Source organism: Barbatula barbatula (genome assembly GCF_947034865.1).
Source record: "Barbatula barbatula genome assembly, chromosome: 8".
In the NCBI taxonomy this organism is placed as follows: Eukaryota; Metazoa; Chordata; class Actinopteri; order Cypriniformes; family Nemacheilidae; genus Barbatula; species Barbatula barbatula.
The window spans coordinates 8,298,652-8,325,082 of record NC_136771.1 but is presented as its reverse complement, the minus strand read 5'-3'; the positions used below and the strand labels follow the sequence as shown (position 1 = coordinate 8,325,082).

Below are 26,431 nucleotides of genomic sequence, written 5' to 3'. Positions count from 1 at the left end.
TTTTGTCTGTCATCCCAGGGGCCCGCACATGTATTCACAAACTCCTTTAGCTGGGTTGGTGTGACGTTGACAGGCAAGCTTTGGACCCAGAGCCAAGAAAAGAAGCTGGGCCAAGTTGGTGTTCATATTGGCCTCAGTTCAATGGACCGATGCTTCCGTAATCCTTAAAGAAATGACCTTGATTTCAAGGCGAGGGAGCGTGAAAGAGAAGAAGTGAGCACCAACTATCAGCGCTTCATGGAAAGGCCTTGAGAACATAGCGGTACCACAGATATCCAGTGAATGCTAATAAGCGTGCGACCAAGAGCCGTGTCACACGCTCAAGGTTACAACGTCCACTAGGAAAATAATTACACCCACGCTGAGCGAATCGTGCAGATTTTACCCAAGAGGCACGGCGAGGACGGTCAAAATTCATCTCGTTTGGGATCAAATCATGGGCGATTTTGAGATCTCGTTGTGTCTGACCAGTCACAATTTTCTTAAAAGGTTAGTTCGTACAAAAACTGTGTCTGGTTTTTTCCCATTCCCTGTGCTTATTCTCAGTGCCTGAACATTACAGGACACGGTATATATGTGGTGTAACTGTAAAAACATATATAGATAATGTGGCGCTGACGTCACGCCGTGTTGCATGCTGGGTGTAGCGGCCAAATTTGTAGGTGGTAGCGGCTCTTTTCTGCTAGTAACTAAGACATAAACATGGTGGGTCGGTTGGGCTGTGTTATAAACTACAACAGCAAGTCGCCTTGAAATTTAGGACAGAAAGTGGACAAAGGAATAAGATTCTTTTGTTTTCCGAACTTGTAAACAACGTAAAGTAAATCATATCGAGGATCATGTATAATGTATCAATCGCCAGTAAACAACCTCCAAAGAAGGCGGTGACGCCACAGCAAGTCACGCGGCGTAACGTCGATTGACAAGCTTTATACCATAACATATACTTGTTTAAAAAATCATGCGATCATAGACAATATTTTAGTCTGTTTTTTACCAAACCCATTTGTATGTCCTCGGAACGCTAGGAAAATATGACAGGAGGTGTGGAGTTATTTATGACACTATGGCATCATTTTGAAGTTTGAGAAGAGGTGGTTCCAATCCTTTCCCAATGTAAACAGAAAAAGAAAAGCAACACTTTTTATAAAAAAATATGTTGTTCTGTATAAAAACTAAGAAAGCCAAAGGTCTTTTGAACAACTTGGAGGTGAGTAAAAAAAGAAAACATTTTGGTGTGAACTAACCCTTTAAAACTCATGTCTTGGTGATGTCTAAATGTGAACACATTAGCTACGTGTGAAGTAAAAATCTGCCGGGCGATAAAATGTGTTAAAATCTGTGTTACGCCTGTCAGTGTAAATGTAGCCTAACAGACCTGCCGTTGTCTGTAATATTGGTAATTTTAACGAAACGGCGATATTGACAAGTAAAAAATAACTAAATGCCTCTTGGCTGAATAACTTTAATAGGCCTTCCACAATCGAACATGAAGACAAAGTTTGGCCTGAAGGGGAAAAAAACAAACAGCTCCTTTTAATTACACATCTGCTTCTCGAAAATCCCACAGCATTCAATCAGTATTAATACACTATATAAAAGTCGAATGTGCGCAGCTATAACATACGCCAGCAATCTAAAGAGACTCAATGTTCATTTTCATTCACGCATTCAGCCAGCACCTTCATTACAAGCGTGTGCATTCAATAGCATAGCAGAACGAAAAGTCAACATTTTAGTTTTGAAGCGACTTCCGTAGGCTCAAACTCCTTAAAAAAAGAAAGCGTGTTTACATTTCGCACAATGCCCTGCTGCACGCCCATTACTAGTTAGCGTGAGTCAGCATCAGCTGTCTTCGTGTAAAGTAGCATCATTCCTTTGAATAGCGGTTGGAGGGCCGGTCTCACACAGGAATGTTTTGAGGACTTTTAACTTCCGTACTGCGTGAGAACAGCGTGTGACCGCAGCTTTAATAGACGAATGCTGGGGGGTCAGCATCTAAACCTCTTAATAACAACACTCAGGCCAAAATGACTCCGCTTCAGGAGGGTTTTTGCACATTTTAGCGCAACACGCGACGGAAACGCTCAAAGCTATTTTTCTTTAAGAGAAAGAATAAGAAGTGGAGGTAGGAAGAGAATCTGCATGGCTGTGCCATCACGAAGTAACATTTTGTGCTTCACATTTAGGGGCGTTAGGACAAATATGAGTCAGCCAATCAGAATAGACCCTCAAGCATTCCTAAAAAAAGCATGTTCTTAATAAGCAGAGCTAAGCATGTCTTGTATTCGAGCCAAAATATCTAAATAACCTCAAAGCGAGATAGACTTACTTGCAAAGCAAAGTTGCATAAGATATGAAGACTTTTTTTAATTCACGCAATAGATCGTAAATTACATTTCTGCATATCCCATTGGCAAATTGTTTTATTCGTTTACCTATTTCGAGCACAAATCTAACAAAATTTTGCAAGGTTTATGCTCAAAACAGGAAAAACAAGTGAACGGACTGTGGGCGGTCTGTGGGTGTGCTGTCTGAAGCCGAGACATTTCATAAATCCTCCTGCAATTTTTCATGTGCATGAAATCACGGTGCCTTACTTGCAGTAGCTGAGACGCTAACCTGTTAACCATTCTGCCAATGCAATTCTGACTATTTCTAACCACCGTTATTCAGAGAACCACGATGCTAAAGATGTGATGTTTTAGGTATATAAATAACTAAAGACGCAAACACACACATATAGAGACAGATATTGATTGTGTGTAACCACCGTGAAGCGGTTTGGCAATTTCGTCAGAATTAGAGGGCCGAAAGCTCAGGTCTGAGGTGCAGAGCCACACACCGGTAAGCCCACCAGCGTGCCTGTGTCTGTATAATCCACTATAATCCTAAAGTCTACACACTTGGGCCCAAAACATATATTTAAAACTTTTCAAAGATCGAAAAGGGGAAAAAAAGAGGGATTGCGATTTGAAATGTTGTTCTGCGTGGGTGTTTATATGCATCCCATTCTGACTCCAGACGGCTCCGATATGCAATGAAGTCGTGTTCAAGGCAGGGGCCATAAAAACGCTCCCTGGTAATGCTAAGTCATTGGAAGTCCTCTCTTTGAGATATAGAGGGAACGAGAAAAATAAAAAGAGGAAAAGCAGAGGCCGGCCGAGATAAAAAGAGGGTGTGACTGCAGAGACAGCCAGGACTGGAGAGAACAGATTGATATAGCAATTACCTTCCAACCTTATTCAACTGCAATGAATACATCTCCATATATTAGCCTTACCGCCCACCTGTGTTCGTCTCCGCTGTCCGTGCCATGACATCGGGGTTTAGTCCTGTACAAGCACGTACGAACACATGTATGTACACAAATGTCCTCCTAAACCGTCTGGATATTTTTCCTTCCAAACCAACTAAAAGTGACATCTCTCCAAACAAACACCATTGAAGTGTTGTCATCATTTATTCACCCTCATGACATTGCAAACCTGTGTATGAGTTATACTTTGATAAATGCTACAGCGGTTCTGTGTCGATACAATGGAAGTCAACGGGGCCCAATGTCGCTCGGTTACTACCATTCTTCAAAATATCTTCTTTTCTGTCAAGTACAACAACAATTTTCATAGATTGTTTTCTAAACAAGCATGTTAAGGGGATGCTTCACCTAAAAGTGACAATTCTGTCATAATCCATCTCAATGTCTTTGTTCTGATGAAGATATTTGGAAGAATGCTTGTAACCAAACAGATCTCGCCCCCCGTTGACTCCCATAGTAGGAAAAAGTACTTTATCATTTTTGTTCTGTTGAACAGAAAAGAAGACATTTTGAAGAATGTAGGACAGCACACAGTTCTGAGGCACTTTTGACTACCATTGTATTTTTTCCTATTATGTTAGTCAATGGGGGGTAAAAATCTGTCTGGTTATAAACATTCTTCCAAATATCTTTCTGTGTTCATCTGCACATTCACATATTTGAAACAACTCGAAGGCGAGTAAATGATGACAGAATTCATTTTTGGGTGAAGTATCCCTTTAAACTCACAACCTGTCTTGCATGAAACCGTCCTTAATCCTTTTTACAAACATCCATTGCGCACTGTATCAGACATGTGCGCGTGTGTTTGGATATTCATTTATGTCACTGTGTTGACATACAATGATTTAGGGACCACAGCAGACTCCTCTGACATGCCCCATTGGTGGCTTGTCAGGTGTACGCGCTAATTTGACAGGTGCTTTTGTATAACAGATCAATCTAACAGCGGGAGGCCGTCTGCCATTTTGGATTTCGACACAGGAAGTGACATAGCTGGGTGAGTCGTGAGATGAGGCGATGAAGTGGCTGATGACTGTGACTGTCAATTAAAGTTCATCAATTCTGCCATCATTTTGTCAACCAGTTGTCATTTCAAACCTGTATGACTATCTTCCTTACACAGAACACAAAAGAAGACATTTTAAAGAATGCTGTAAACGGAACAGCGCCGGCACCCGTTCACTTGCATTGGTTTTATGTCCATACAATAGACCCAAATGGGTGCAACCGCTGTTTGGTTACCCACTTCCTTAAAAATATCTTCTTTTGTGTTCTGCTGAAGAAAGAAAGCCATACAAGTTTGAAACAACAAGAGGGTGAACAAATGACAGAATTTCCATTTTTAGGTGAGCTATAAGTTTAATGACACATACACACACACACGTCTGACATGCTGAGGCTTTAAAAAGACTCAAAATCCAAACCACACCTGAGTGAGATACAGTATCAATGATGGAGGAAAGCTTTGAGCACAATGAAAGGCTCGAGCGAGTCTAACCGAATGACGTGATAGAAGCAACATAAACCATTTGGTTTTCAGATAGAGATGTACTCTAGCATGGTGCAACACTGCCCCCTGCTGTATGTGAAGTGTGCAACAACACCAAGAATGGTCACAGCTCAAAAATAATGGGTAAAAATCATAACACAGGAATATGGAAAAACGTATTCCCTCTTTGTTTCCTTTTAAGTGATTATGTGAATACTTTTTCAGAATTCAGAAACATGTCTATGCTTTTCTATCCAAATATCTGGGGATATTTCATTCAAGATGAAAATACCGCCATATACTCACACTCATGTAATTTCATGAATATATAAATGACATTGCTCCGATGAACACAAAGGTAAGATGTTTGGAAGAATGTTAGTAATTTTCATTTCCGGATATCATTGACTACCATAGTAGGAAGAATGAAATGGTAGTCAAAGGTGCCAGAGAACTCCTAAATTCACAAAAACAAAAAATATGATGCTTTTTTTCCTACTATGGTAATGGATGATGTCCCAGAACTGAAAATGCTAACATTCTTCCAAATAGCTTTCTCTGTGTTCATTGAAACAAAGACATATATAAAGGTTTGACACAAACTGGGGGAGAGTAAATGATGACGGATTTTTCATTATTGGATAATCTATCATTTGTTGTTTATCCTATTATCTATCATTCAGTGTGACTAGCTACAGTATATTGTAATATATAAATATATATGTGTGTGTGTATATATGTAATTTTATATTGTACATTTTTGATAAATGAACTTTGAATGAAAAAGTGGTGCTGATATATTCGCAAGCATTTTGTATTACTTTACCACAACATGACAGCACAACATCACAGGACACCTTTGATGAGAAGTTGACTGCATTTTCAATTATCTTAAGAAAAACAACTTCAACTAACAATGTCAACAACAATAATAATAGCAGCGCTGCTATCAATCAAAACTGTAGCCCATCATCTCTCCCACCGCACTAATGAGAAAACAAAACAAGCACTTCACTAAAGAGAAACCTACGTGCTTCACACGCTGATTTGTTTTAAAACAACAAACATGATGGATAAACAAATGTTTGTACGGGGAATCATCTTGCTTCTTTGGTGTTTTAGATGCATCAAAGACAAGTATAGATGCATTCACATGTGTATGATCTGCAGAACTCTAAATTAACTCAAAATATGCCCTCGGGCTCTTCGATATTCAACCGCCGTGATCAAACATGAGCTTTTCCAGCGCTGTTGCCTTTTTAACATACATTAGCCTGGGAATGACTGATAGACACTCTTATGCCTCAGTCTGTTTCTGTTTTAATAGCATTGTAAAGCAAAAAAGTTCAATCCAAAATCATCAATTACTTTACAATGGGAACCAAGGGAAATATGTTATGTGAATAAATTTGGTAAGTTAAAAAAGTATAATAAGCTATTTTACTATAGTCATCCGTTGCAACCAAGTGTTCTGATCTATTCTGGGCTCTCTTTGGCTGCTATTTCTCAATTTGGTCCAAATAATCCATTTCAGAACCATTTTTATTGAATAAAATAATAGGACAATTATATTTTTGTCTACCATTCTGAGTAGACGGTAGACATGCTAAATACTATATCATATGGATAGTAAAGAAAACAGCAGTTGCAGGATTTTGTAAACCATATTAAGAAAACCACAATCGGATTCTCACTTAACACATTTTAAAGGCTTCACAATAATGTGTATTACACATTTGTATCTTTCTAGCCACAAGCAATTTCCATAAAAGCTTTAAATACTGCTGTGCAAACTGCCAAAATGGTTTACATGCTCTCAAAAGAGTTCAGGCACAAATTCTGCATCATTCTGTATAAAAGCTCAAATAAGATAAAGGCGTTTTGAGCTCAGCGTCAACACACAGGGATTACACCTTCCTTTTGTTTCATTCATTTGATTTGCTTTTGTCTGTACAAGATACAAACTGCAAGTTAAGCTCTATCAACAGCATCTGTGACATGTGTTTGGTTGCCACAGAATGATTCAACTCGTCTCCCGGTTTATAAAAACAGAAGCATAATTCCAGCAGAAAATATTTGTTTATATTTGAGGTATAGCCAGATCAAAAACATTCACAACAAAAAACAAAAATTTCTTGGCCAATTATTGACTACCATAGCAGAAACAAATCACAATGGTAGTCAATGGTGTTCAAGAACTGTTTGGTTACAAGCATTCTTCCAAATACCTTTCTCTGTGTTCATCAGAACAAAGACATTTACACAGATTTGTTATCATTTGTAATGATGACAGAATTTTCAGCTTTGTGTAAACTGTTCCTTTAACTAAACCAAATTCGGAGTTATTGATAATTCAGAAGTTGAAGTTGTTCTTTCCAGAAAGTATGTGAAACGTGTGTGTTGGTGTAGTTTTCTGTTCTGAATATATATACAGTATTAAGCTGACTTTACCAACTCAAAGCTGTATTGTTTAGTAAGTTATCTTTAACAATTTTTAATATTGTTGTTTAACATCTTAATTAGATCTTAACTAAGGCAATTTGATGAGCCCTTTAGCTATACCACCCCAACTTCCTGTATTATTAGGAAATACAACAACAAAAGGAAAGAAAACAGTGCTGTTCATAAAGTATCGGTTTGTTTTGTTGAATAGCCAGACGTGAAAGTCAGTATGTTTCCAGCAACATTGTCTGCATGTCACCAGATGCCCCGTTGGTTAAAAACGCCAACACCTTCATGTACACACAAACAAACAAAACAGACCTAACAAAACAGATTTTATGACTGAATATCTGACTGAATATTAAATCTGAACTTTTCCCCTGTAAACAAAACAAAAAATACATGTATTTTAAACATGTATTAAACAAATTTCTGTCAGTCCATCAATAACCGATAGCAAGCATATTCACCAACGCAAAAATAACATAAAATGTATTTATTTGATTTTGGATCAAATTCTAAATCTTTAATGATTCCATTAATGATTCTATTACAATTTCCAATAGTAATTATCAGTAAGAAAAAAAATCTTCATATTGCATTTACTGAGGAGATCAGATGACTTTATATTACATTTACATTTAGCAGACGCATTTAATCCAAAGGGATTTACAAATGAGATAAACAATAGAAGCAATTGGAACAACATAAGGACAACAAAAAGCATAAGTGGTCTCATTTAGCCCACCACAGTATAAACTGTGGGTATTATAGGGGTCAGTTGTTGATGGAAGAGATGTGTTTTACAGAAGATTCTTAAAGATGGCTACAGAATTTGCAGATCTTGTAGCAGCGGGCAGATCATTCCACGAATGTGGAACAGATCCAAGGAAGGTACGCAAGAGTGATATTTTCCCTTCCCTGGTTCGTTTGCAGAGCGCAGTAGATCACTACAGGGATTTAATCTAAATTAAATTTAGACAGAACCATTATAATAACAAACAGCGTATGTCCCCATTCACATTCAATATTAATATTTATAATATAACTTCACTGACTCATTGTCTTTTATTATTCTTATGAACCTGTATTTGCATACGTCCGCAAGGTGTGCTGTGCCTCCAAAGAGTTGGTGAATTTGTCACACTTGTAATCACCGGAGACAATGACTCACTCAAGTTCATGCACCGGTGACAGAAAATAAGATGAATGCTGACTGTCATCGCAACAGCTCGAGGGGGCTTTTAAGTGTTTGTCACATATTTTATTAGTGTTCGGTTCAGCATTAGAGGAACCCTGCCGGAAAAAAAACAGGTCATGTCAGATTACGATGCTTCAGATGCTCTGTTGCTGATCCAAAGTGGTTCTAACCAGCACAAGCTGTGACATATTCCCGACAGTGTGAATAGCAAAAGCAACAATGAATCTGACGTTTTAAATTCAACAGTTGACAAATGGAAATAAATAAGAAGCATATTTGTATATTATACATGCACATGCATAATCTGACAGATTAGCTCTGTTCCTTACAATATTCAACTAAAACCTATTTAAAAGAGAAAAAAGAACTCTCTGACACTTTCTCTTCTTTCTTTCACTGGGTAGGTAAGTTATAAAACATTGTATATTAGTTACTTTTGTATTAGTACCTGCTTAGAATGAATCTTCTTTGGCTAAAAGTGTCCATGTTGTATGGTGTTCATGTTTTTGTGATGCTGCCAATGTTTGCAGGTACAATTTTGAATTGTCCTTTACAATACTTTACTTTTATCACAATTAAAACAGCATATATGGGTTATATTCATCATTTTTGTGAAACATATACTAAAACGACTAAAAACTAAGATATGTGTGAAAAACCTGAATAAATATGAAAATGTATAATTCATAAATCAACATAAGCCGTAAATATATAGGTCCGAGGTTAAAAAACGATGTAACTTTTTGCTCTCTGTAAACCCAAACACAACACACGTCTTAAATATAAAACAAATGCGTAATGATACATGATATTTTGACACATTGCGTGTGGACTACATAAGAAACTTATAAAATATAAATTATTAATTCTAATACCAAACAGAAGCATCTGACAACCTCCAAACACTTGACTAAACAAACATCCGAGTAGTTTCGTTGCCACAAACAACATAACAAATATTACAGTTTACCATTATTATTCACAAATATCCAAACTGGGAAACTTACAAATATGTTTCTAAAACGCCCCTCCCATTTAGTTTTAGTCCGTTCTGCACACAGTTTCTTTATAGCCACCAGATGGCAGACTAACTACATAAATATTTTCCAAACAGCCTCTCACATTAAGTTAACACTTCAACGACAATTTGCCACTGTTTTACATCTTCATCTTAGATCTAAGAACTAAGAATAGAAGTTACAAACAGTAGTGAGAATACCAGAGACCAAAAAAGGTCAACAAAGTAAAAGGTCACGACATCTGTTGTGTGTGTGCCATTAAAATGTTTCTTAAAAGAGATTACGTCAATCTTCAAATACGTGTTGATATCTCAGACTCCTCAAAAAAAGCTTAAACCGCTACAAAATGACTGATTTCGTCTACGTCCATCTACGGAAGCCTTACAAGTAGCTCTCTGCATCTTAGGCTTGGATAATAATACAGTAAGTATTTTAAAGAAGAACAAAAAAATGACACTTCCCTTTAAGATGTGAGCATGTGCAGCAGATCTCAAAAGCTGTATTACTGTGTCTTTAGAGTACTCACGTCAAACTCATTGAGAGCGGCGGCTAGCTCGCCAATGCCAGCATGTCCGTGCTTCTCATCGCTGGGTGAGGTGGCCTGGGCGGCGCTGGAAATGCCCCCGATGGCCTCTTGGACCTGTTTGAAGACGTAGTCACGGTTGGCGCGCGTGGCGGCCACGTCAGGGTGGCGCAGGAAAGCCTGTGATGCGGTGTAAAGCATGGTGGCGTTCTTCTTCAGAGCCCCACGAGCGGCCGCCATCTCATCTCTGCATTGAGGGTCCTTTAGCTCCTGTCACACAAACACAAAATGTGTCACACAAACACAAGTGATCATAAGAAAAGGAGGAGGAATTTAATTATCGTTAATAGTTCACGTGAAAAGTTATGTTTATATTTTATATTTTATAAATTATATTTCAGTAAAAAGCACACAATAGTTTGGAAGTCATGTCAAACGTGTGAACCTAGAATGGTTTTTTGGTCTTTTAAAATAAAACATGCAAACTACATGTTCCTTTCACTTTGATTTTCATTTATTTCTGCATTTTTGGACATTTTACATGCCATTTTCTATCATTAAAATATCTCATGTACTTCATTTTTTAACCAAACATTGAAAACACTGAAATTGCTCTGAAACAGAAACAAGAAGCATCTCTTTGACCTTGTTGTGACCAATGAGATTTTACGGGCAGAATGTGAAAGGCATTAACCTGTCAAGAGCACTGAGCTGAATGAAGGATGTTAGGAGTCAGACTCCAAACAAGAAGTGACGTGGATCTGGTGTTTGTGTGACATCACCGAAAAATACTGGAGCCGGGTGTTTCAATAAAACTTTGAAGTCCAGGTTGCATGACATTGCCATCCCATGTTTTCTTAGTCTCCTTTAAATTTTAATTTAGTCTTACGGTTACTATATTCATGAAATAAAATCAATTAAAAAAAGTGCTATTGATAATATTTTTATTGAAGTCATGTTCTACATCTACTTATATGCACTTACAGCACTGCTTAATGAGTAATTGCTAGATAGTGACCTGTAACCTAAAGCTAACCCATATTAAGTATGTATTTTTGTTGAGGAAGAACACCGTAAGTGCAAAAAAACCCGAAATTAAAGTGAAATTTCATAATACCTGCTGTCTGCGAGCCGCCACATAGTTGAGTTTGACCATCTCTTTTCCAAATTCTTTAAAGCGGTTGGCCAGGTCCTGCTCATTGGTGGCGTTCTTGACTCCTTCTAATGCTTCCTCCACCTAAAAGCACAAGAATCAACACACAGTACACAAACCCATTTAACGCTTTAGTGCTTTAAAAAGCATCCGTTAAATAAGATGCAGTAAAAAAGTCCCTAAATTTTCAGTAAAGAACTTTTCACTGATGCGGTTGAGTGACGGTTAACTTTTACAGGGAGAAAGTGCTGAAGCAATTCAGAAGTACACATTCCCTTGGGATATATACAGTATACTGTAATGTGAATTGTTACTCTGGATCAGTTTTCACTGTAATGAGTATCAACAGAACTGCTTTAAAATCTGCCTTAAAAATACAAATGCAAAATGTTGAAGCCCATGTGAAAAAAAAGCGACGTGCGAGTATATTATGTATGCATTTTAATAGTTGTGCCAGGAGAATGTCTCTGTAGCAATATGTGCTATGCAAATTGACACCAGGAGTGAAGATAAAGACCAAACACGCGAAGTCTCCAAAGTTTCCTGTTTCCATAATACATATTGAGATTATTCTGTGTCCTTGAAATAAAGAGAGATATGTATTCTCTAGGATATCTAACAACTGAGAGGCAAATCTTGCTCATTCAAGCCCTGCGGACGGCCACAAGCTGTGAAGATCGGCCGCAGTCAAGCAGCTTTGAACTGTCAGTGTGTTCAGAAAAAATCAACGGTGTAGATAATGAACTTCCTGGAGTGAGCGTACACTGACACCAAGGCTTCAAAATCGGTGCGTTCAACATGTATGTAGGAAGGTGTACAAATGTTTGAGATGTATAGATTTAACACAGTCATGGCAAGCAGCGTGACCAAACTTAAGAGAAAGATAACTAAACAAGAGAACGTACAATCTTTAGGTGGGCCAGGAGCCTCATGACGTCAGCCATGTCAGCCAGGATAAGGAGCCGGGTGACGGCAGAGAGAAGGGCGCGGGCGGCGCGCACCATAGTGCCCCGTTTCACGGAAGAGCAAGGGTCATCTGCGAACTCTGAGGAGGCCACACGCATCGTCTCGCCTGCACAAAACAACCAAGACAAAACAAATATTATAACACACAGCGAATCCCTCAGGCTTTTCCAAAAACAACTTGAACCGAATTAGTCTGCGTGGCCATGACGATGGTTTATTAATAGCTGTGCATCTGTTTATCAGTAATATAAACAGTGAATACTGGCAAGATAGCCAAGAGTGCTCCTTAGTAAAATAGCACACTTCAGAAAAATGGGGCTGATGGTGTCTAGCAAATGACGCCGTAACATGTCTATGAAAAACATGGTTTTATCGCAGCTGTGACAACATTTTGCATTTCTAACTTTTTGATAACTGTTTAAGAACTTAAACCACTAAGGGAGAGAAGATCCTTTGTTAAGGGGTATTCTGGAGTATTTATTGGCCTATTTCCCAGCGAGCACTTATAAATCAAACCATTCATGCTCGATCACACTGGTTTGTGCTGAAAAAACAGTCACACAGCAGCAATATACCAAGTCTACCAGCAGGGTAAATCTTTTTTCCACCCAGCAATAGAATGGAGCAAAGATGACGTATTTTTGTAGGCAAATCCAGAAGTTAGTGCCGCACGCTTTATGATGTTTACACATTTTGTCTATCTAGATAATATTGACAGATTAAAACGAGATTGGTTACTTATGAAGCTCAAATCCAATCCACAGAAGAAAAAAGCTACCACGGGCTATAAACAGACTACACCACGGTCATGCGATATCAAAGTCACCACCACTAAGCCTCCAACAGCAGGAGTTTTGAGTGCTGTTTAGATCAAAAAGAAGTAATAAATTAGCGATATGACATATGTCCTCTTTACATTGCTGAGCACTTCGTTAAGCCAAAACAACTGGATAGTGTTATATGTGTGGAAATTTCTATGCAGACTCTGGCGTTGCAAAAGCGCCATCTTGTGAATCCCCATCCACATTTCCATTTTGCATTATTTTTGAGAATTGTATGCTAACATCCCCGACAGAGAAAGAAGTAACTTGTGAGCAACCACTGTTTTAAAGACACTAAAAAGTTTTAAAAAGCACGAAAGCTTAAATCTAGTGTGTTTTATGTCATAGAATAAAACGTAAATACTTAGAGGTTTTGTTAAACACAAACTTTATTACAGGCATTTACACAAAAATACCCATAAGAAACAGAGACTTTGGGGCGATGAAACCGGAAGTGCTAAAATGCTTACTTGCTTCTGGGGTTTCCATACAAAAAACGTCATCTCTGAGATACTCCATCTCTGACATACTCCTTACCCTGTTCCATATTTCATTTCATGCAGAACTAAAAGCACCGTCTCACCATGTGATTTGATTCTTTATTGCACTGTAATATGTTTGCATTAGGTTCAAGGGCGCTTTCAGCCCCCCGCAGCGTTGGTTTGGTTTCACACTCAACTTAATTCTGTCGAATCCTGGTGCTTTGCGTTCGTCTTTCGTCATGACAAAAAACAGAACACGGATCAATGTATTGTGTTTTTATTCATTTGGTGCTATCATGCGCATCAGAGTAAATGGCATTTGGCTTTACTGTACACGCGTTGCATGCAGACGGCTTTCAGCTGCTTGCAAACAGACTATTTTGAGGAAACAGAGGATTAACATTGACCTGCCGCTCAGAGCGCAGAAATACGATGCAGGTTGACTTGCTCGAATCCAAGGTGAATCATCAACACTATCATCTCTTACGTGTGTTTTACTGAAGGAAATACACCGTAATCAGCTTAAACGTATGCGCAGGTCACTTTACTTCCTCATCAAGTGCGCACCACAGTTCGAGAGCAACCGAACTCAGACCACCTCCTCTCTCGGGTTCGGTAGCCAGGTGAACACCCGGGTTCACTTGACAGATTTTACATTAGCGATTTTTCATCCGTTCCAAACTAAACTAAAGTGTGAAAGACGCCCAAGTGTGAAACTTTTTTAAGCTAAAGCACTTTTTAAAACTATATCACTACGTTATTACGTTTAATATTGACAGAGAAAGAAAGACCCAATAGTAAGAGTACACATATTGCATTTGAACTAGAGTTTCGGACAGGACCGAGATAAATAAGAGTTGGCTGATTCATTACCCAATTAACCAAGTCAGTGGCAACAGAAATAAAATCCATCGAAAGAAAAATAGAGAACTGTCTGCTTTTCCGGTATCAACTCGTGTGGGCAGACCGGATGCTTTCATGAATCCCCAAAATATGGCTGACTTCCGTGCGAGCGTGTTCTGTGGTGCATCTTTGTCAAACACTAAACAGAAGTGACAAAATGCCAGCTATTCTTAATAGTATCTCCCCTACTGTCCCTTCACTTCCACAAGAAATGTCACCGCCGCCCTCTGGCTTTCTACATTGTTTTGTCAGCTTCGCCTTCCCACATTACCGCCAGAAGTTATAATCCTTTCTCCGTCATGAATGTTTTTAAGTCATTTCAAATCACAATGATCTGAGAAAAGAAAAAGAAAGTGAACAGAAAAACATTCAGGCAGCTGAACAACAATCATTTGCTAAGTGCATGCAATCCAGGTGCCACATGTGTTAAAAGAATGCTGTGCCCTGTGCAGTCAAAATAAAATCATTATTCGATCCTTTATGAACTAGTTACTCTTCTTAACTAATTGCAATTTTGTCATTATCAACCAGTGTTGTGAATAACTAAGTATCCCACCACTTAAAATCATGTCTAGGTGAATTTGGCCTAGACTGCGCCTTATTCACAAACTCTCACCATCTGCGGTTTGTGGTGCAGTAAAGTAAAGCTGTGGCATTTTAAAGAGCTGATTCAGGTGTCTGCGTCACAGTGGTGGGGTGATGCTGTCCTAGCAAAGTATGCCAAATCTGCAGCAAATACATTTTTATATTATGCAAATATTAGCTATAAGCGTATCTAAATGGCTCACTACCTGCAGATAAGTAAGCATTTTTCAAGTTTTAGACACAGCCACCCATAGCGCCCAGAAGACATCAAGAGTCCAGGAGAGCTGATAAATATAAATGAGCTGAGCGTGGGTTCATATACTACAGTATTCTTCACTATTTAGTCAATATGCACGATTTCTTGCTCTCCAAAATCACACCCCACTGAGTCTTTAAGGTTCATACAAAACCTAAAGGCTACTGGTTTTATACAAATAACTATATCTATTTAAAAAGCTTGTTAGAAAATGCTGAGCTATTCTCATACCTGTGGTGCTAATAGAATGAGCCTGAGCCAAGCCACGGCTCCGTGGCAGAATGAAGAGCGTTCAAATACGCTGGGTTGACCATTAGCAGTCTGACCTTCAGCCTGGACCAGGTTAATGAACACAGGCTGGACATAATGGTCTGAGTGGCGAACCGCTCCGGTGAAGTGGGGGGTAATGGGACAAAGAAAATATTCAGGTGAAAATGTCACTTGTGTTCCAATTTAAGTATTCATCAAATGACAAATGACCTGTCGACAAAACTGTCCGAAGTAATGTTCTTTCTTTGTCACCTTATCACATAAGAGTTGCTTATTTCATAAGGTTTTCAGGCTCGTTTTCAATTGTATTTTGTTTTGCTTCCATAGGTATTCATTTTACAGTTGTACAGTGACTAGATTTAGCTGCGTTTTATAGAAGCTAAAAAAATCAATGCGGACAGAATATTGTACATTATTAAAAAGGTAAAGTTTTTCAATGAAAGGACGTAAGGGTGCAGTTTTGTTTTTGACCAAGAGGGGCTAAGTGATAACCAGCCAATCCCCTTGCTCTGCTGGCCAATCACACACAAGCACACAAGTTCCACATCTAAGAACCAATCAAACATTGCATGCATTGCTTATATGTTTTGCGTAATGAATAAAGTGGCTTTTCTGTGAAAAACATTTTATATGCTACATGTATTTTCTTATTAACTGAACATGTGTTTTCACTTTAACTTATTTATCAATCAACCTTTATGGCAAACCAAATTTAACAACCATAAAAAACAGATTATGATAATAATAATTATTATTATAGATCAACTACTAAAATGAATTAAAAATGTAATTAAACATTGACCTTAAAAGAATATATAATATGTAAAATAAAATGATTTATTTATTGCATTTTTTTTATATTAGTAGGCATAATATATTATCAAATAAAATAGCATCCTGGAACAAAGTTGACACATTTGAGCTTTTATAGTTTAAAAGTGGTTATTTTTCTTCTCCACGGCCTTATAATTGTTCTTCGACTGTTCTTAGGGTAATTCATGTTGTGTGAAAAACCATCAATAATCGTTTGCCATTTTTCATAGAGGTAATTTGGCTGAGCAAACACTAACTCAAGTCCAGACCATTGAGTTTGAAGTGTTCTGGAGAGAGTCACCGTGTGTTTGGAAACAGTCATAAAAACTTTGAAAGAGAGACTGGTGTGCTGCCAGATAAAGGAAATAAACAACAGGCACAACTTGGGTGATGAAATTCCTAAAAAAGTTAGTCTAGCTTTCTCCAAACTTCAGCTCATATATCTGCAACTCAATATATTGAATCCAATGTTACGTGAGTGACTTTTGCCGTCATACGGTTCATTATTGGCTGCTTGATGGCACAGTGGAGAATCGTTCATGTGGTCCAGAACACATGCTCACCTTGCTTGCGGACATCCTCTACTGCTGCGATGAGCTCTTCCTTCAGGTCCTGGCTGTCCTTGGCGATCTGCTCACCCTTTTCTAGAAAGTTCTGAGTCGCCTGCTCCACAGACACAGCCAGAACGTGAGCCTTCTTAGAGCGACCCTTTTTCTTACTGGATGGGCCTTTGTTACTGGTGTTCACCAGTGTGGTCACCTGCAGATGAGAGATGAATGTGAGATAGCGGCACAAATGACTCATCATAGTATCATATCAGGTTTTACACACATTCGCACAGAGCCGACTCAATTAACAATGATGCCTTCAAGTGCAGTTCATATGATGACTTTTTTAATGAGAGGCAACAAGGGAGAAATGTTCAATGTGTGGTTTAGTCAACACGATCGTTTTTGAGCCATCGGATGTTTATTTCTAGACCACTGGGTTGGAAAAACTCTTGGCTTAGTCCCCTATGAATCAATATATGAACAATAAATATCATTATAAAGAAACTGAGTGAGGTAGCTCTGACAGAAAGCGAATATTTGTAGTGCAAATCTCTCAGGCAATTTACTATATTGGTCTACTTGATCTTCAGATCAACACATTGCTAATAAAGTGTGTTTAAGAAACACTTTACATGATGCATGTTGATTTAGTCAATAGTCTAGCTTTAAAGGGATAGTTGTACCAAAAATGAAAATCTCTGTCATCATTTACTTACTCTCAGATTGTTGCAAACCTGTATAGATTTCTTTGTTCTGCTAAACACAAAGGAAGATATTTAGAACGATGTCACTAACCAAACAGATCTCAACCCCCATTGACTCCCATAGCATTTGTTTGTATTTATACTATGTTGGCAAATGGGGGATGAGATCTGTTTGGTTACCGACATCCTCCTAAATATCATATTTTGTGTTCTGCACAAGAAAAAAGTCATATAGGTTTGAAATGACAAGAGAGTGAATAAAGGATGACAGAATTTTTGGGTGCACTATCCCTTTAAGATCTAAATGGGCCTGTAGGTGTTGGCTTTATATAAATCTGTTGTCCCTGGGTTCACACTAAGGACTAAGTTAAGTTCATTGTGCAAACTTTGTTGCTTGAAATTTATCAGGGTTGCTTATTTTAATATTGGTTCTTTATTGGACATAAAGAGAGCTGGCTGTCGTTCCCTTAAAAGAGAATTCATTCCAAAGTAAACATAGCTTGGACTGGGAAAGTGATAATGGATGCGGAGAAACCTACCAAAAACATCAAACTGAGAGAACATATTAAAATGACCCTATGCAAATGATGAAACGATATTCAAGAGCGAGTTCAGAAAGAGTTTGAAACTGATAGAATTAATGTCCGTTACACAAGTCATGACACTCGGCCATGTTTGCAATGCCTCTGGGCAGCTATTTCGGTCATAGCAAGACCGCAGTACATCTGTTTGAATGGGAGAAGACAATCAACAATTAAACTTGACATTGTTAAACTTTTATTTCCTAAAAACACTAGTTAATATCTATTTAGTCACTCGGTCAACCAACTCTAATGTCACAGTGATCTGTATTTCAATGTAAAACAGAGTAGCTTCTGGCTCCCAGACAAGTGCGTTAAAAATCCTGCAAAACAACCACTGACAAATGTCCACAGAAGAGTCCTGTACAGGCTTTAAACAGGGCAAATTCAGGCCAGTTCATTGTGCTAGGTTGTGGGGATGCACAATTTGGCAATCTTTTCTGGAATTGTACTGCACTATATTAATGCAGGCATCAGAATTATCTCTGAAATGCTGTAAATGAGCTGAATGTCCCGCACGTCTGGACATGTGCCCGGTGAATCTCTTCTTCATCATTTGATGAAGTACAGCTACCATGATGACAGGTGAATGCGGTTCCTTTCTAACACAATTTGGTTTACCTCTAGTTTTAGAGCCCATTTAGCTTTAACAAGCAAACAGTGCTGATGTTTCTGAATCCACCGCTTCCTATAATGCGTTTCATTTGCATAGAAATAAAGCATGTTTGGCCAGAAAACAAAGGCAGGGTAAACAATTTTTAGGCTGGTGGAAACTCGCGCATCCCGATAGCAGCCATTAAATAAAATAATGAAAATATATTTTTATTTCTTCTGTAAAAGGCACAGGACCGTAAAATGTTTGTCCAGTCATTGCATTAGATCAGAATATCAGCACGTGATATGTGTCAGCATGGTCATTTGCATGGTGAGCTGAAATAAAAACAGCCCTTAAAGGTATATTCCAACCCAAAATTCTGTCACTATTTCTGGAAACCCCACTGCCAGAAAATTTCAGTTTTTTACGTGATGTACTTTTTTGGGGTAGAAATGACAAATACGAAGGAGAAAGCAAAGATTCTTACTGTCTTTAAAATACACATGATAAAGTCTATCTTTCTGTTACCAGGGCATTGATTTGGCTATGGCGCTAGATCAGTGTAACTCAATGGATCTCCTGATGGGCCACCGCCTGCTTAGTTCCAGTCCGGCTCTCACACACCTGCTTCCCAAGTAAATTCTCAAGTTACTTTGGTTAGCTGCTTCGGGTGTGCTTGTTTTGTGTCTGGCTGCTAACTCTGCAAGACAGAGAACCTACAGGAACACGGTCGACTGGAGTCTGCCTCTATAGATGCCTGCTGAGATGATTTTCATCATTATTATGGTCTGGTCAATGCTGGCCATGAAACCGATGCTTACGCAACCCTTTGCCATTACTGTGACAGCATGTTGATACAGAAAGTTGAAGACTACAGAAGCGATTTGTAAAACTACTGTTTCCACCATTGGTTGGATTGCAACAATTTATTGTTTGCGTCTACTGTATGTACTGTATGTCATATTGCGGAGGGCAAAACTGCCTTATAAAAACAGCTTTTCATTAGAAAACATAAAATAATCTCTCTGCTATCTGCTTCGAACTAAATCTTTGACTATACGGTAGATCTTGTTTTCCCAAATATTAAAATCATTCAACTATTGCGAACCATTTCCTGGTAAATGTTCATGTAATGTCATCAACAATGACATTCAAAATTATTCATCTGTTAAATATGAAACTTTTTTCAGTGGATATAGACTTATTTCTGTAATTGAAACACCATTTTTGCAGACTGTTCTTTGTTACTTTAAAGGACGTGGTGTTATTATTTTCTATAAGAAACGGTCAATTTTCTCCTTTACTGGAGGCTTATTTTAATGATTAGCAATCCGAGGGATAGAACAGACTATAAATATTTCAACAGCAGCTCATAGAAAGCATCTTTACGCTTGTCTAATTGGAGACTCCCAATGCTGCTGTTTCAACTGCAGACAGAAACTGGGTTTCCATGGAAATGCCCACAGTCCTGTCAAAGCCCGTCAACACAAGGTCTAGGTGAAAATAAAGGTTAATCTTATTGCAATGGACAGCAGAAAGACGAAAGAAAAGGGGAAATGTGCAATAAATGAACTTCTATACATTTGGAGTGTGAAGCTTTCAAATATTTGCTTTTAATAGTCAATTCGCACTTCATAAGTTAATAATATTCATACTTTTTCCCACGCAAATTGAACAATACAAATTTCATCAAAACTAAAACACCACACATAAATGGAAGAATTCGGCCGACACACTGCACAAAGGTGAAAGTTTTTAAATGTAAGAAACCTGTTTATTCTATTTCCTTCGCTATATTGGTCCAACTAGTTTAAGAAATTCATTTGTATCGTTTTGAGGATAAAAATAAGCAGTAAAATACTTACAGAAAATATTAAATTGACAGAAATAAAGCAATAGTAATGTGTGTGTGTGTGTGTGTGTGTGTGTGTATGTTACTGTATGTGGCTTGGGTTTTAGAATAATTTCTGGTGAAAATGTCAACTGTAGATTTCCAGGGAAATCGTGCATCTTGCAATACGTGTCACTTTGCTTAAAGTGTCTCCTAAATGCATTAAGTGTAAACATAAACAGAAGTGTGAATGAGACTGTAATTGGATTGTGCTTCCAGGATTAAGACAGCATCAGGAACTACTGATGTCCTACTCAGCATTATAAAAATACAAGCTGTATCTGAAACACAGCGCAAAACTATCATAATATGAAGAGACTTTGTTTGACTTAAGACCCAACTTGCACTGTTTTCCATCATTTTAATCTCCACCTGTCAATCGTGAGTCCTTAAGCCTCCCTGTACTGAAGCCACACAAAAAACCCACTGGCTATGTTGACAATAACATTTACATCAGTCTGTTGTTCTCTCCATGAACAGATATGCTCATTGTATGATCTTGTTAGCATAAGTCCATGAACTCAGACGGCCTCACAAGGCCTTCAAATGATGCACTTGGCTTGAAGAGAATTGGGAAAAGCTCATTATATCTCCATGAAGATTCCTAAGACCACGTTTCAGGTGTCCATGCCAAAACTTTCAGGGTTGCCAATACAGCGGACATCCACGACAAAAAGATGTATCTAATGTACGAAAAAGCAAAGGAACCTCTTTTAAAGGAATGCCCTTTCTACGAGCCTCCCAATAATATTTTCATGCTGTCAGAGAAACACAATGTGCGGCAGAAAAAGGGCATGTAAGCGAGGGGGGTGGGATCAGGGGGTTTTAGTGAGCTGGTAAACCTAATTGAAACCATCAACCACCCAGCAAAAATGACAAATGAAACTACCCGGGCATTCTACACACTTCTAAATGCAGGGAAGCCCTGCTGGCGGTGAGGTGCCTTTTAGTGATACACGACGACAACAACCAAAGTGTGAAATGATGTTCAACCTCGGGCCATTTTCTGGGGGTGTAAAAACAAAAAGTCGAAACTGGAAAATAAAAGGAAAAAGCAAGGCACGGTAATGTGGAAGGACTCGGAAACGCAGTAAATGTCCAAATGTTTCAATTTCAAAACTTTTACCAATGTATTTATATAAATGATCTGATATTAATACTCATATTTGTTTATACTATGTGAACAATATATTGATATTATTTATACTTTATATTTAAAAATAATTATGAGTGACTCATGATAGGGCATGTAAAGACTTTGGCAGCTCAGCAGCAAACAAATAAAAAATAATTCTTTCAATAAAGTTTAACACACCGGAGAATGCTGACGTGTGTCCCTTAGAATTAAAAGTAAACAAAACTATCCGGTTGTGGAAAACTCCCTCGTTAAATTCAGACTTTCATGCGCTACATCCAGATTTCTTCAGTCAGCGAAACGTCCAAAAGTGACTTTCTCTTCTGCACCGGAAGAGTTTGAAAATTTTACTGTCTCTGTGGGTTTAGTCACAATTGCACCTTCTCAGCTGAATTTAACCTCACATTTAGCATCTTTGAAGTGTGCTTCGACAGAGTAGTCACCCAACTTACCGCAACACGTTCCAACACTGTGAGATTCCAGTCGCTAATTGCAGATCTCAACAGAGGTCTGACATCCTGCGTACGTGGCAGGTGTGTTCAAAGCCGGCAAAAAGGATGACAAGGAAAACGTGACTGAATGGAAAGGGAACCCCCAGGGGAATGGAGAGAACGAGAACGTGTGCTTAAGCTCTTACTCGGCCCAATTTTAAAGAGCCGGCGTGCTGAGATGAAGCAGGTGGCCTGCAGGACAGACTGACTGCTCCATGCGGAAACATCTGCCTAACTGTGTCATGATAAAATCCCAGACGATAGAACCAATAAACATTTGTTTATTTAAAAAAAAACGCAGCTCGGTGTAGCAGAACAAAGGGGAAGTGCTGTGGGTCCAAATGTGATAAAAATGTCAACGGGATATTAAAAACCCATGTGCGGTGAGTGACCTGAAAACTGTAAATGAGGTCCAATAAAGGCTGCAGTCCATCTTGAATATATCACCATCTAACAGCGCTGACCTTTCCTCGCGGTCCACAGAGCTATACGGTTCGGCTTTATCAGTGATCAATAATACTAAATGTTTCGCGAGTGACCTCCTCGGCTCAGAGGGCCCACGGGTGAGTCCAGGGACGGATAATTAAAAGAGCATCACTGTGATGTTTGGATTTCTGTCGGATGTTTTCCAAGCCCGATATTCAGGTCTGGGGACAGTCTGATGCTTTAGGACTTACTATATTAAATAAAGATAAAAGCTTTAGTGAGGCATGTTGGTTTGAGATCCAAAATCCAGGTTCACTATTTAATTTGAACCTGGAAATGTATAAATGTTTTAATGCATTCAATAAAAAAGAAAAAACCACGACATTATGTAGTTAAAAAATGTATTTTGTAAAATGTAAAGAAATGTGTTATGCTTTTCTTTTCTAAATGCTGGGGTCACATGGAGCATCACGCTTAGCACAAACTTAAACAGTCAGATATAATGCATAATCTCATTAAACTAAAGTCGGACAATGATGCACTTTTTAAGAAACGTTAAATAAATCATCTCCAAAGAAAGTCCTTGTTACCTGCTGAAAAAATGCACCTTTATCTCCAACTCTAATCATCAAATTCATCCGTGAGACCAAAGAACTGATGCATTATCTTATCTGAAGGATCGTGATTTTCCCTCTTCATATCATGTCATCTCATCTCCATTCTGAGATTTCTATTAAAGGATCTCATTTAAATCGAAGACAACAATAAAGATCTTTCTTGATAGAAAAGCCTTGCGTGGGAGCTCTCCCACTGAAACAATATCCCATCTTACTCACAGTTCAAACATTCTCCTCATATACACACAAAAGAAAACTGGGACCTGTCAAGAAGTTTGTAGTATCAAACATAAAGACCTACTACTGTCTAAAGTCATGCCTTCTTTGTACATTATAGCACATTAATGTCATATTTTTCAAAACAAAAACTCAATCTGCTACAACTTTTGCCAGCAGAACAAAGCAATGAAACTTAAACAGGGTGGATGTCATATTAAATTTGAAGCAAATGACAACCAGGAAGGGATTTACTGTTACGCCTCACAGACTAGTTAAATATGGTAAATTGACTTTGGTTCATTTACGAGCACTCGTGGGACTCATTTAACCTCTGTAACGTGGCTTAGTATTTGAGTTTTCAAGAAAATATTCAGCAGCAAACAATGTTATTATAGTTTGATCAAATCTAAAATATTAAAACATAAATATTGATGAACATTTGACAAAATATTATTTAAGAAAGTTAAAACACTAAAACTCATAACTGAAAATAAATAAATACTAAACTAAAACTAAAATACATTTATTTTTAGCAACTAATATACACAAAAAACGAAATGACAAAAGCACATAAAATGTTAAAAATGTAACAAAAATGTACTTGTAAATATATCAAAATATGTATGTAAACAAATCAAATGATATCCTTTTTTATAATCCTTATAAAACATGGTATGTAAATACAGAAACACGTATTCAATACAGTTCACCACCGCTTCTGAAAGTGGTCAGCCTAGTGTTACTGTTACAGCAAATAAAAACTAATCTGACCATTTGATTTCACATGAGTGGAAAATTCATATCAATAGTTATATAATTTCAATATGCAGTATTCTGCAGCCCCTAAAAATGATTATTTGGTCAAACTGTGGATGCCTACTGTAATCCACTCGCATTCATTCACAACAAAATCATGAACATCTCATGTTGCCCTTAAAAGTATTGGCAATGCTGTTCATTCCACATCTCAAACATCTGCATGCAAAAACTCCTGACAAGCCTCGGTTTTGACATTTTCATCCTGCATCTTTACATTTCTGTTCCTCTCTAAATCGTTTCTCAAACAGACACGTTCCCTAAGCATTCTGGTAGAATTTGCTTAGGAAACGACGAGCAGCCACTCTCTCAGGCTGCAGAGGCATTAGCCCGTGCACTGTGAGCTTATAGCACATAAGAAGCTCCGGCTAAAGCAGATGACTCAGCGTGTCACGTCGGGCCTCGGCAGAATTATAAAGCGGCAATACCATGGCCGCACGTCAATTTTGTGTTAGTCACAGTCTAGGGCTCGAAACAGCAAGGGCACTCTGTTTACCCCTGTTGGTCTGCCTTATTTCCTGTCGGTCGTCTTGGCGAAGACCGATTCCTGCCTCCGCTCGAAGCCAAACCCACCCCCCGGTATGTTAGTTTACTCGGTGGTTGCCGGCGGAGCTCGCTGTTAATTCATTCATATTCAACAAGCCAAGAGCAGCCCATCAGTGATGGATGGCAGAAGGGTGAACATATTGACTCTTTTCGTTTCCCTGATCAGCTCCATCGCCAGCGAGTCGGAGAAGGAAGTTCTTCATGATTACATCGATATTCTTCTCATCCTGAACATTCAAAGCCGCTGTAGCCGTGATTTGAGAACCGTGACTGAAACGCGACCAGCGTCTGAGATCAAAGGTAAAAATGTATTGTGACATTCACAATGTATATTTGTTTACAAACAATGATTATGCAACATGATGCGAGATTTCCAAGGTCTGAAGAAATAAAGAAATAAAATATAAAAAAACAATCCGGTCTATCAAGACACTTTACAAACTTTGCACCAAAATACAATGTTTCAATATTTGTTATTATATTATAGTAATTAATTAATTCATTGCTTTTATTAAATTATAATAATTACATTTATAGGCGTTGTTATTATCACATCATGAGAACAAGGAATCACAATAGTCTATTGATTAAATATTGCTAAATATTTTTTAATATATGATTCAAATATTACGAACAAATCACCGATTTGTGCTCACAAATAATACTGCCTTAATTATATCCCTCACATTTAAACACTCCAGCCTCCTGTTAAAGCTGCACAGTGCACTATGTATATTAAACACAGATGGCCTGAGCCTTAGCCTAAGCATTTTGCTTTCTTATCTCATTACAGAATATATTAGCTCAATGCTTAAGTCTTCTCTAGAGAGACCCGAGGCAGATACAAGGGCCATTGCTTCAACTTCTGGATGTGGCACAAAAAACAGCAAACCTTTGGATGCCTGTGGTACATTATTTAAAGTAGTTTTAAGGAATAGTTCATTCATCCTGTGCTGTTTTATCTACAGCCTTCCAGAAGCAAAACAACAGTAACAAACTGCATAAAAACACATCCTGTGACTTCTGTTTCCACAACAACGCAAAACCTGCAGATTCTTCATTGCTCACAACAGGCAACCTGACGTCCAACAGCGTCATTATTCACTGTTTAATGTGGTGAAGCTTTGAATTATTGGATGAAAGAGACAAAACGTCCCTGGGAGGGGTTTACGATGTTGACAATACGCATGGTTAAGCAAATAATGTGAAAATGGCTTCAGAAATGCTGCAATATCAAGTCAAAACGGCAGTTGGTAGCCCGGTTTTGAGGAAGGGGTTTCCTTCGGTGAACCCGCAGTGTCTTATTGATAACAGGTTAACAAATAAAAAAGTACAACACAAATATACAATCACCATATTTGCATATGGATGAATCTCTTAGGTGGTAAAGTAATGTGCACAACCAATCAGAGCGCAGCTAGATCGATCAAGACCTGAAGTGTAAATAGGCTCTAAATCCAGCACTTTATTTCACACATTGAAACGTCTTATCTTGGTAAATGCCTCTGGGGGCAGGTGAATGAAAAAATGTATGACTTAATTAAGTGAAGCTAATTTTAACGAAACAAAAGCCATAATGTATACAAGTCTAAAATCCAGATAAGATCTGGGATT

General features: G+C 38.2%; 1 protein-coding gene across 2 annotated transcripts in view; it reads right to left on the bottom strand.

Moving 5' to 3' along the window:
- The window catches only part of ctnna2 (catenin (cadherin-associated protein), alpha 2), a 337,138-nt gene that overhangs the window by 266,036 nt on the left and 44,671 nt on the right, over positions 1-26,431 (bottom strand). For both annotated transcript variants that reach the window (XM_079463418.1, XM_079463419.1), the window contains 4 exons: positions 16,809-17,004; positions 12,055-12,221; positions 11,114-11,233; positions 10,000-10,266 (listed from right to left, as the gene is read on the bottom strand). In XM_079463418.1, the coding sequence (XP_079319544.1) occupies positions 10,000-10,266; positions 11,114-11,233; positions 12,055-12,221; positions 16,809-17,004 (750 nt within the window). The remainder of the gene's footprint in view (positions 1-9,999; positions 10,267-11,113; positions 11,234-12,054; positions 12,222-16,808; positions 17,005-26,431) is intronic.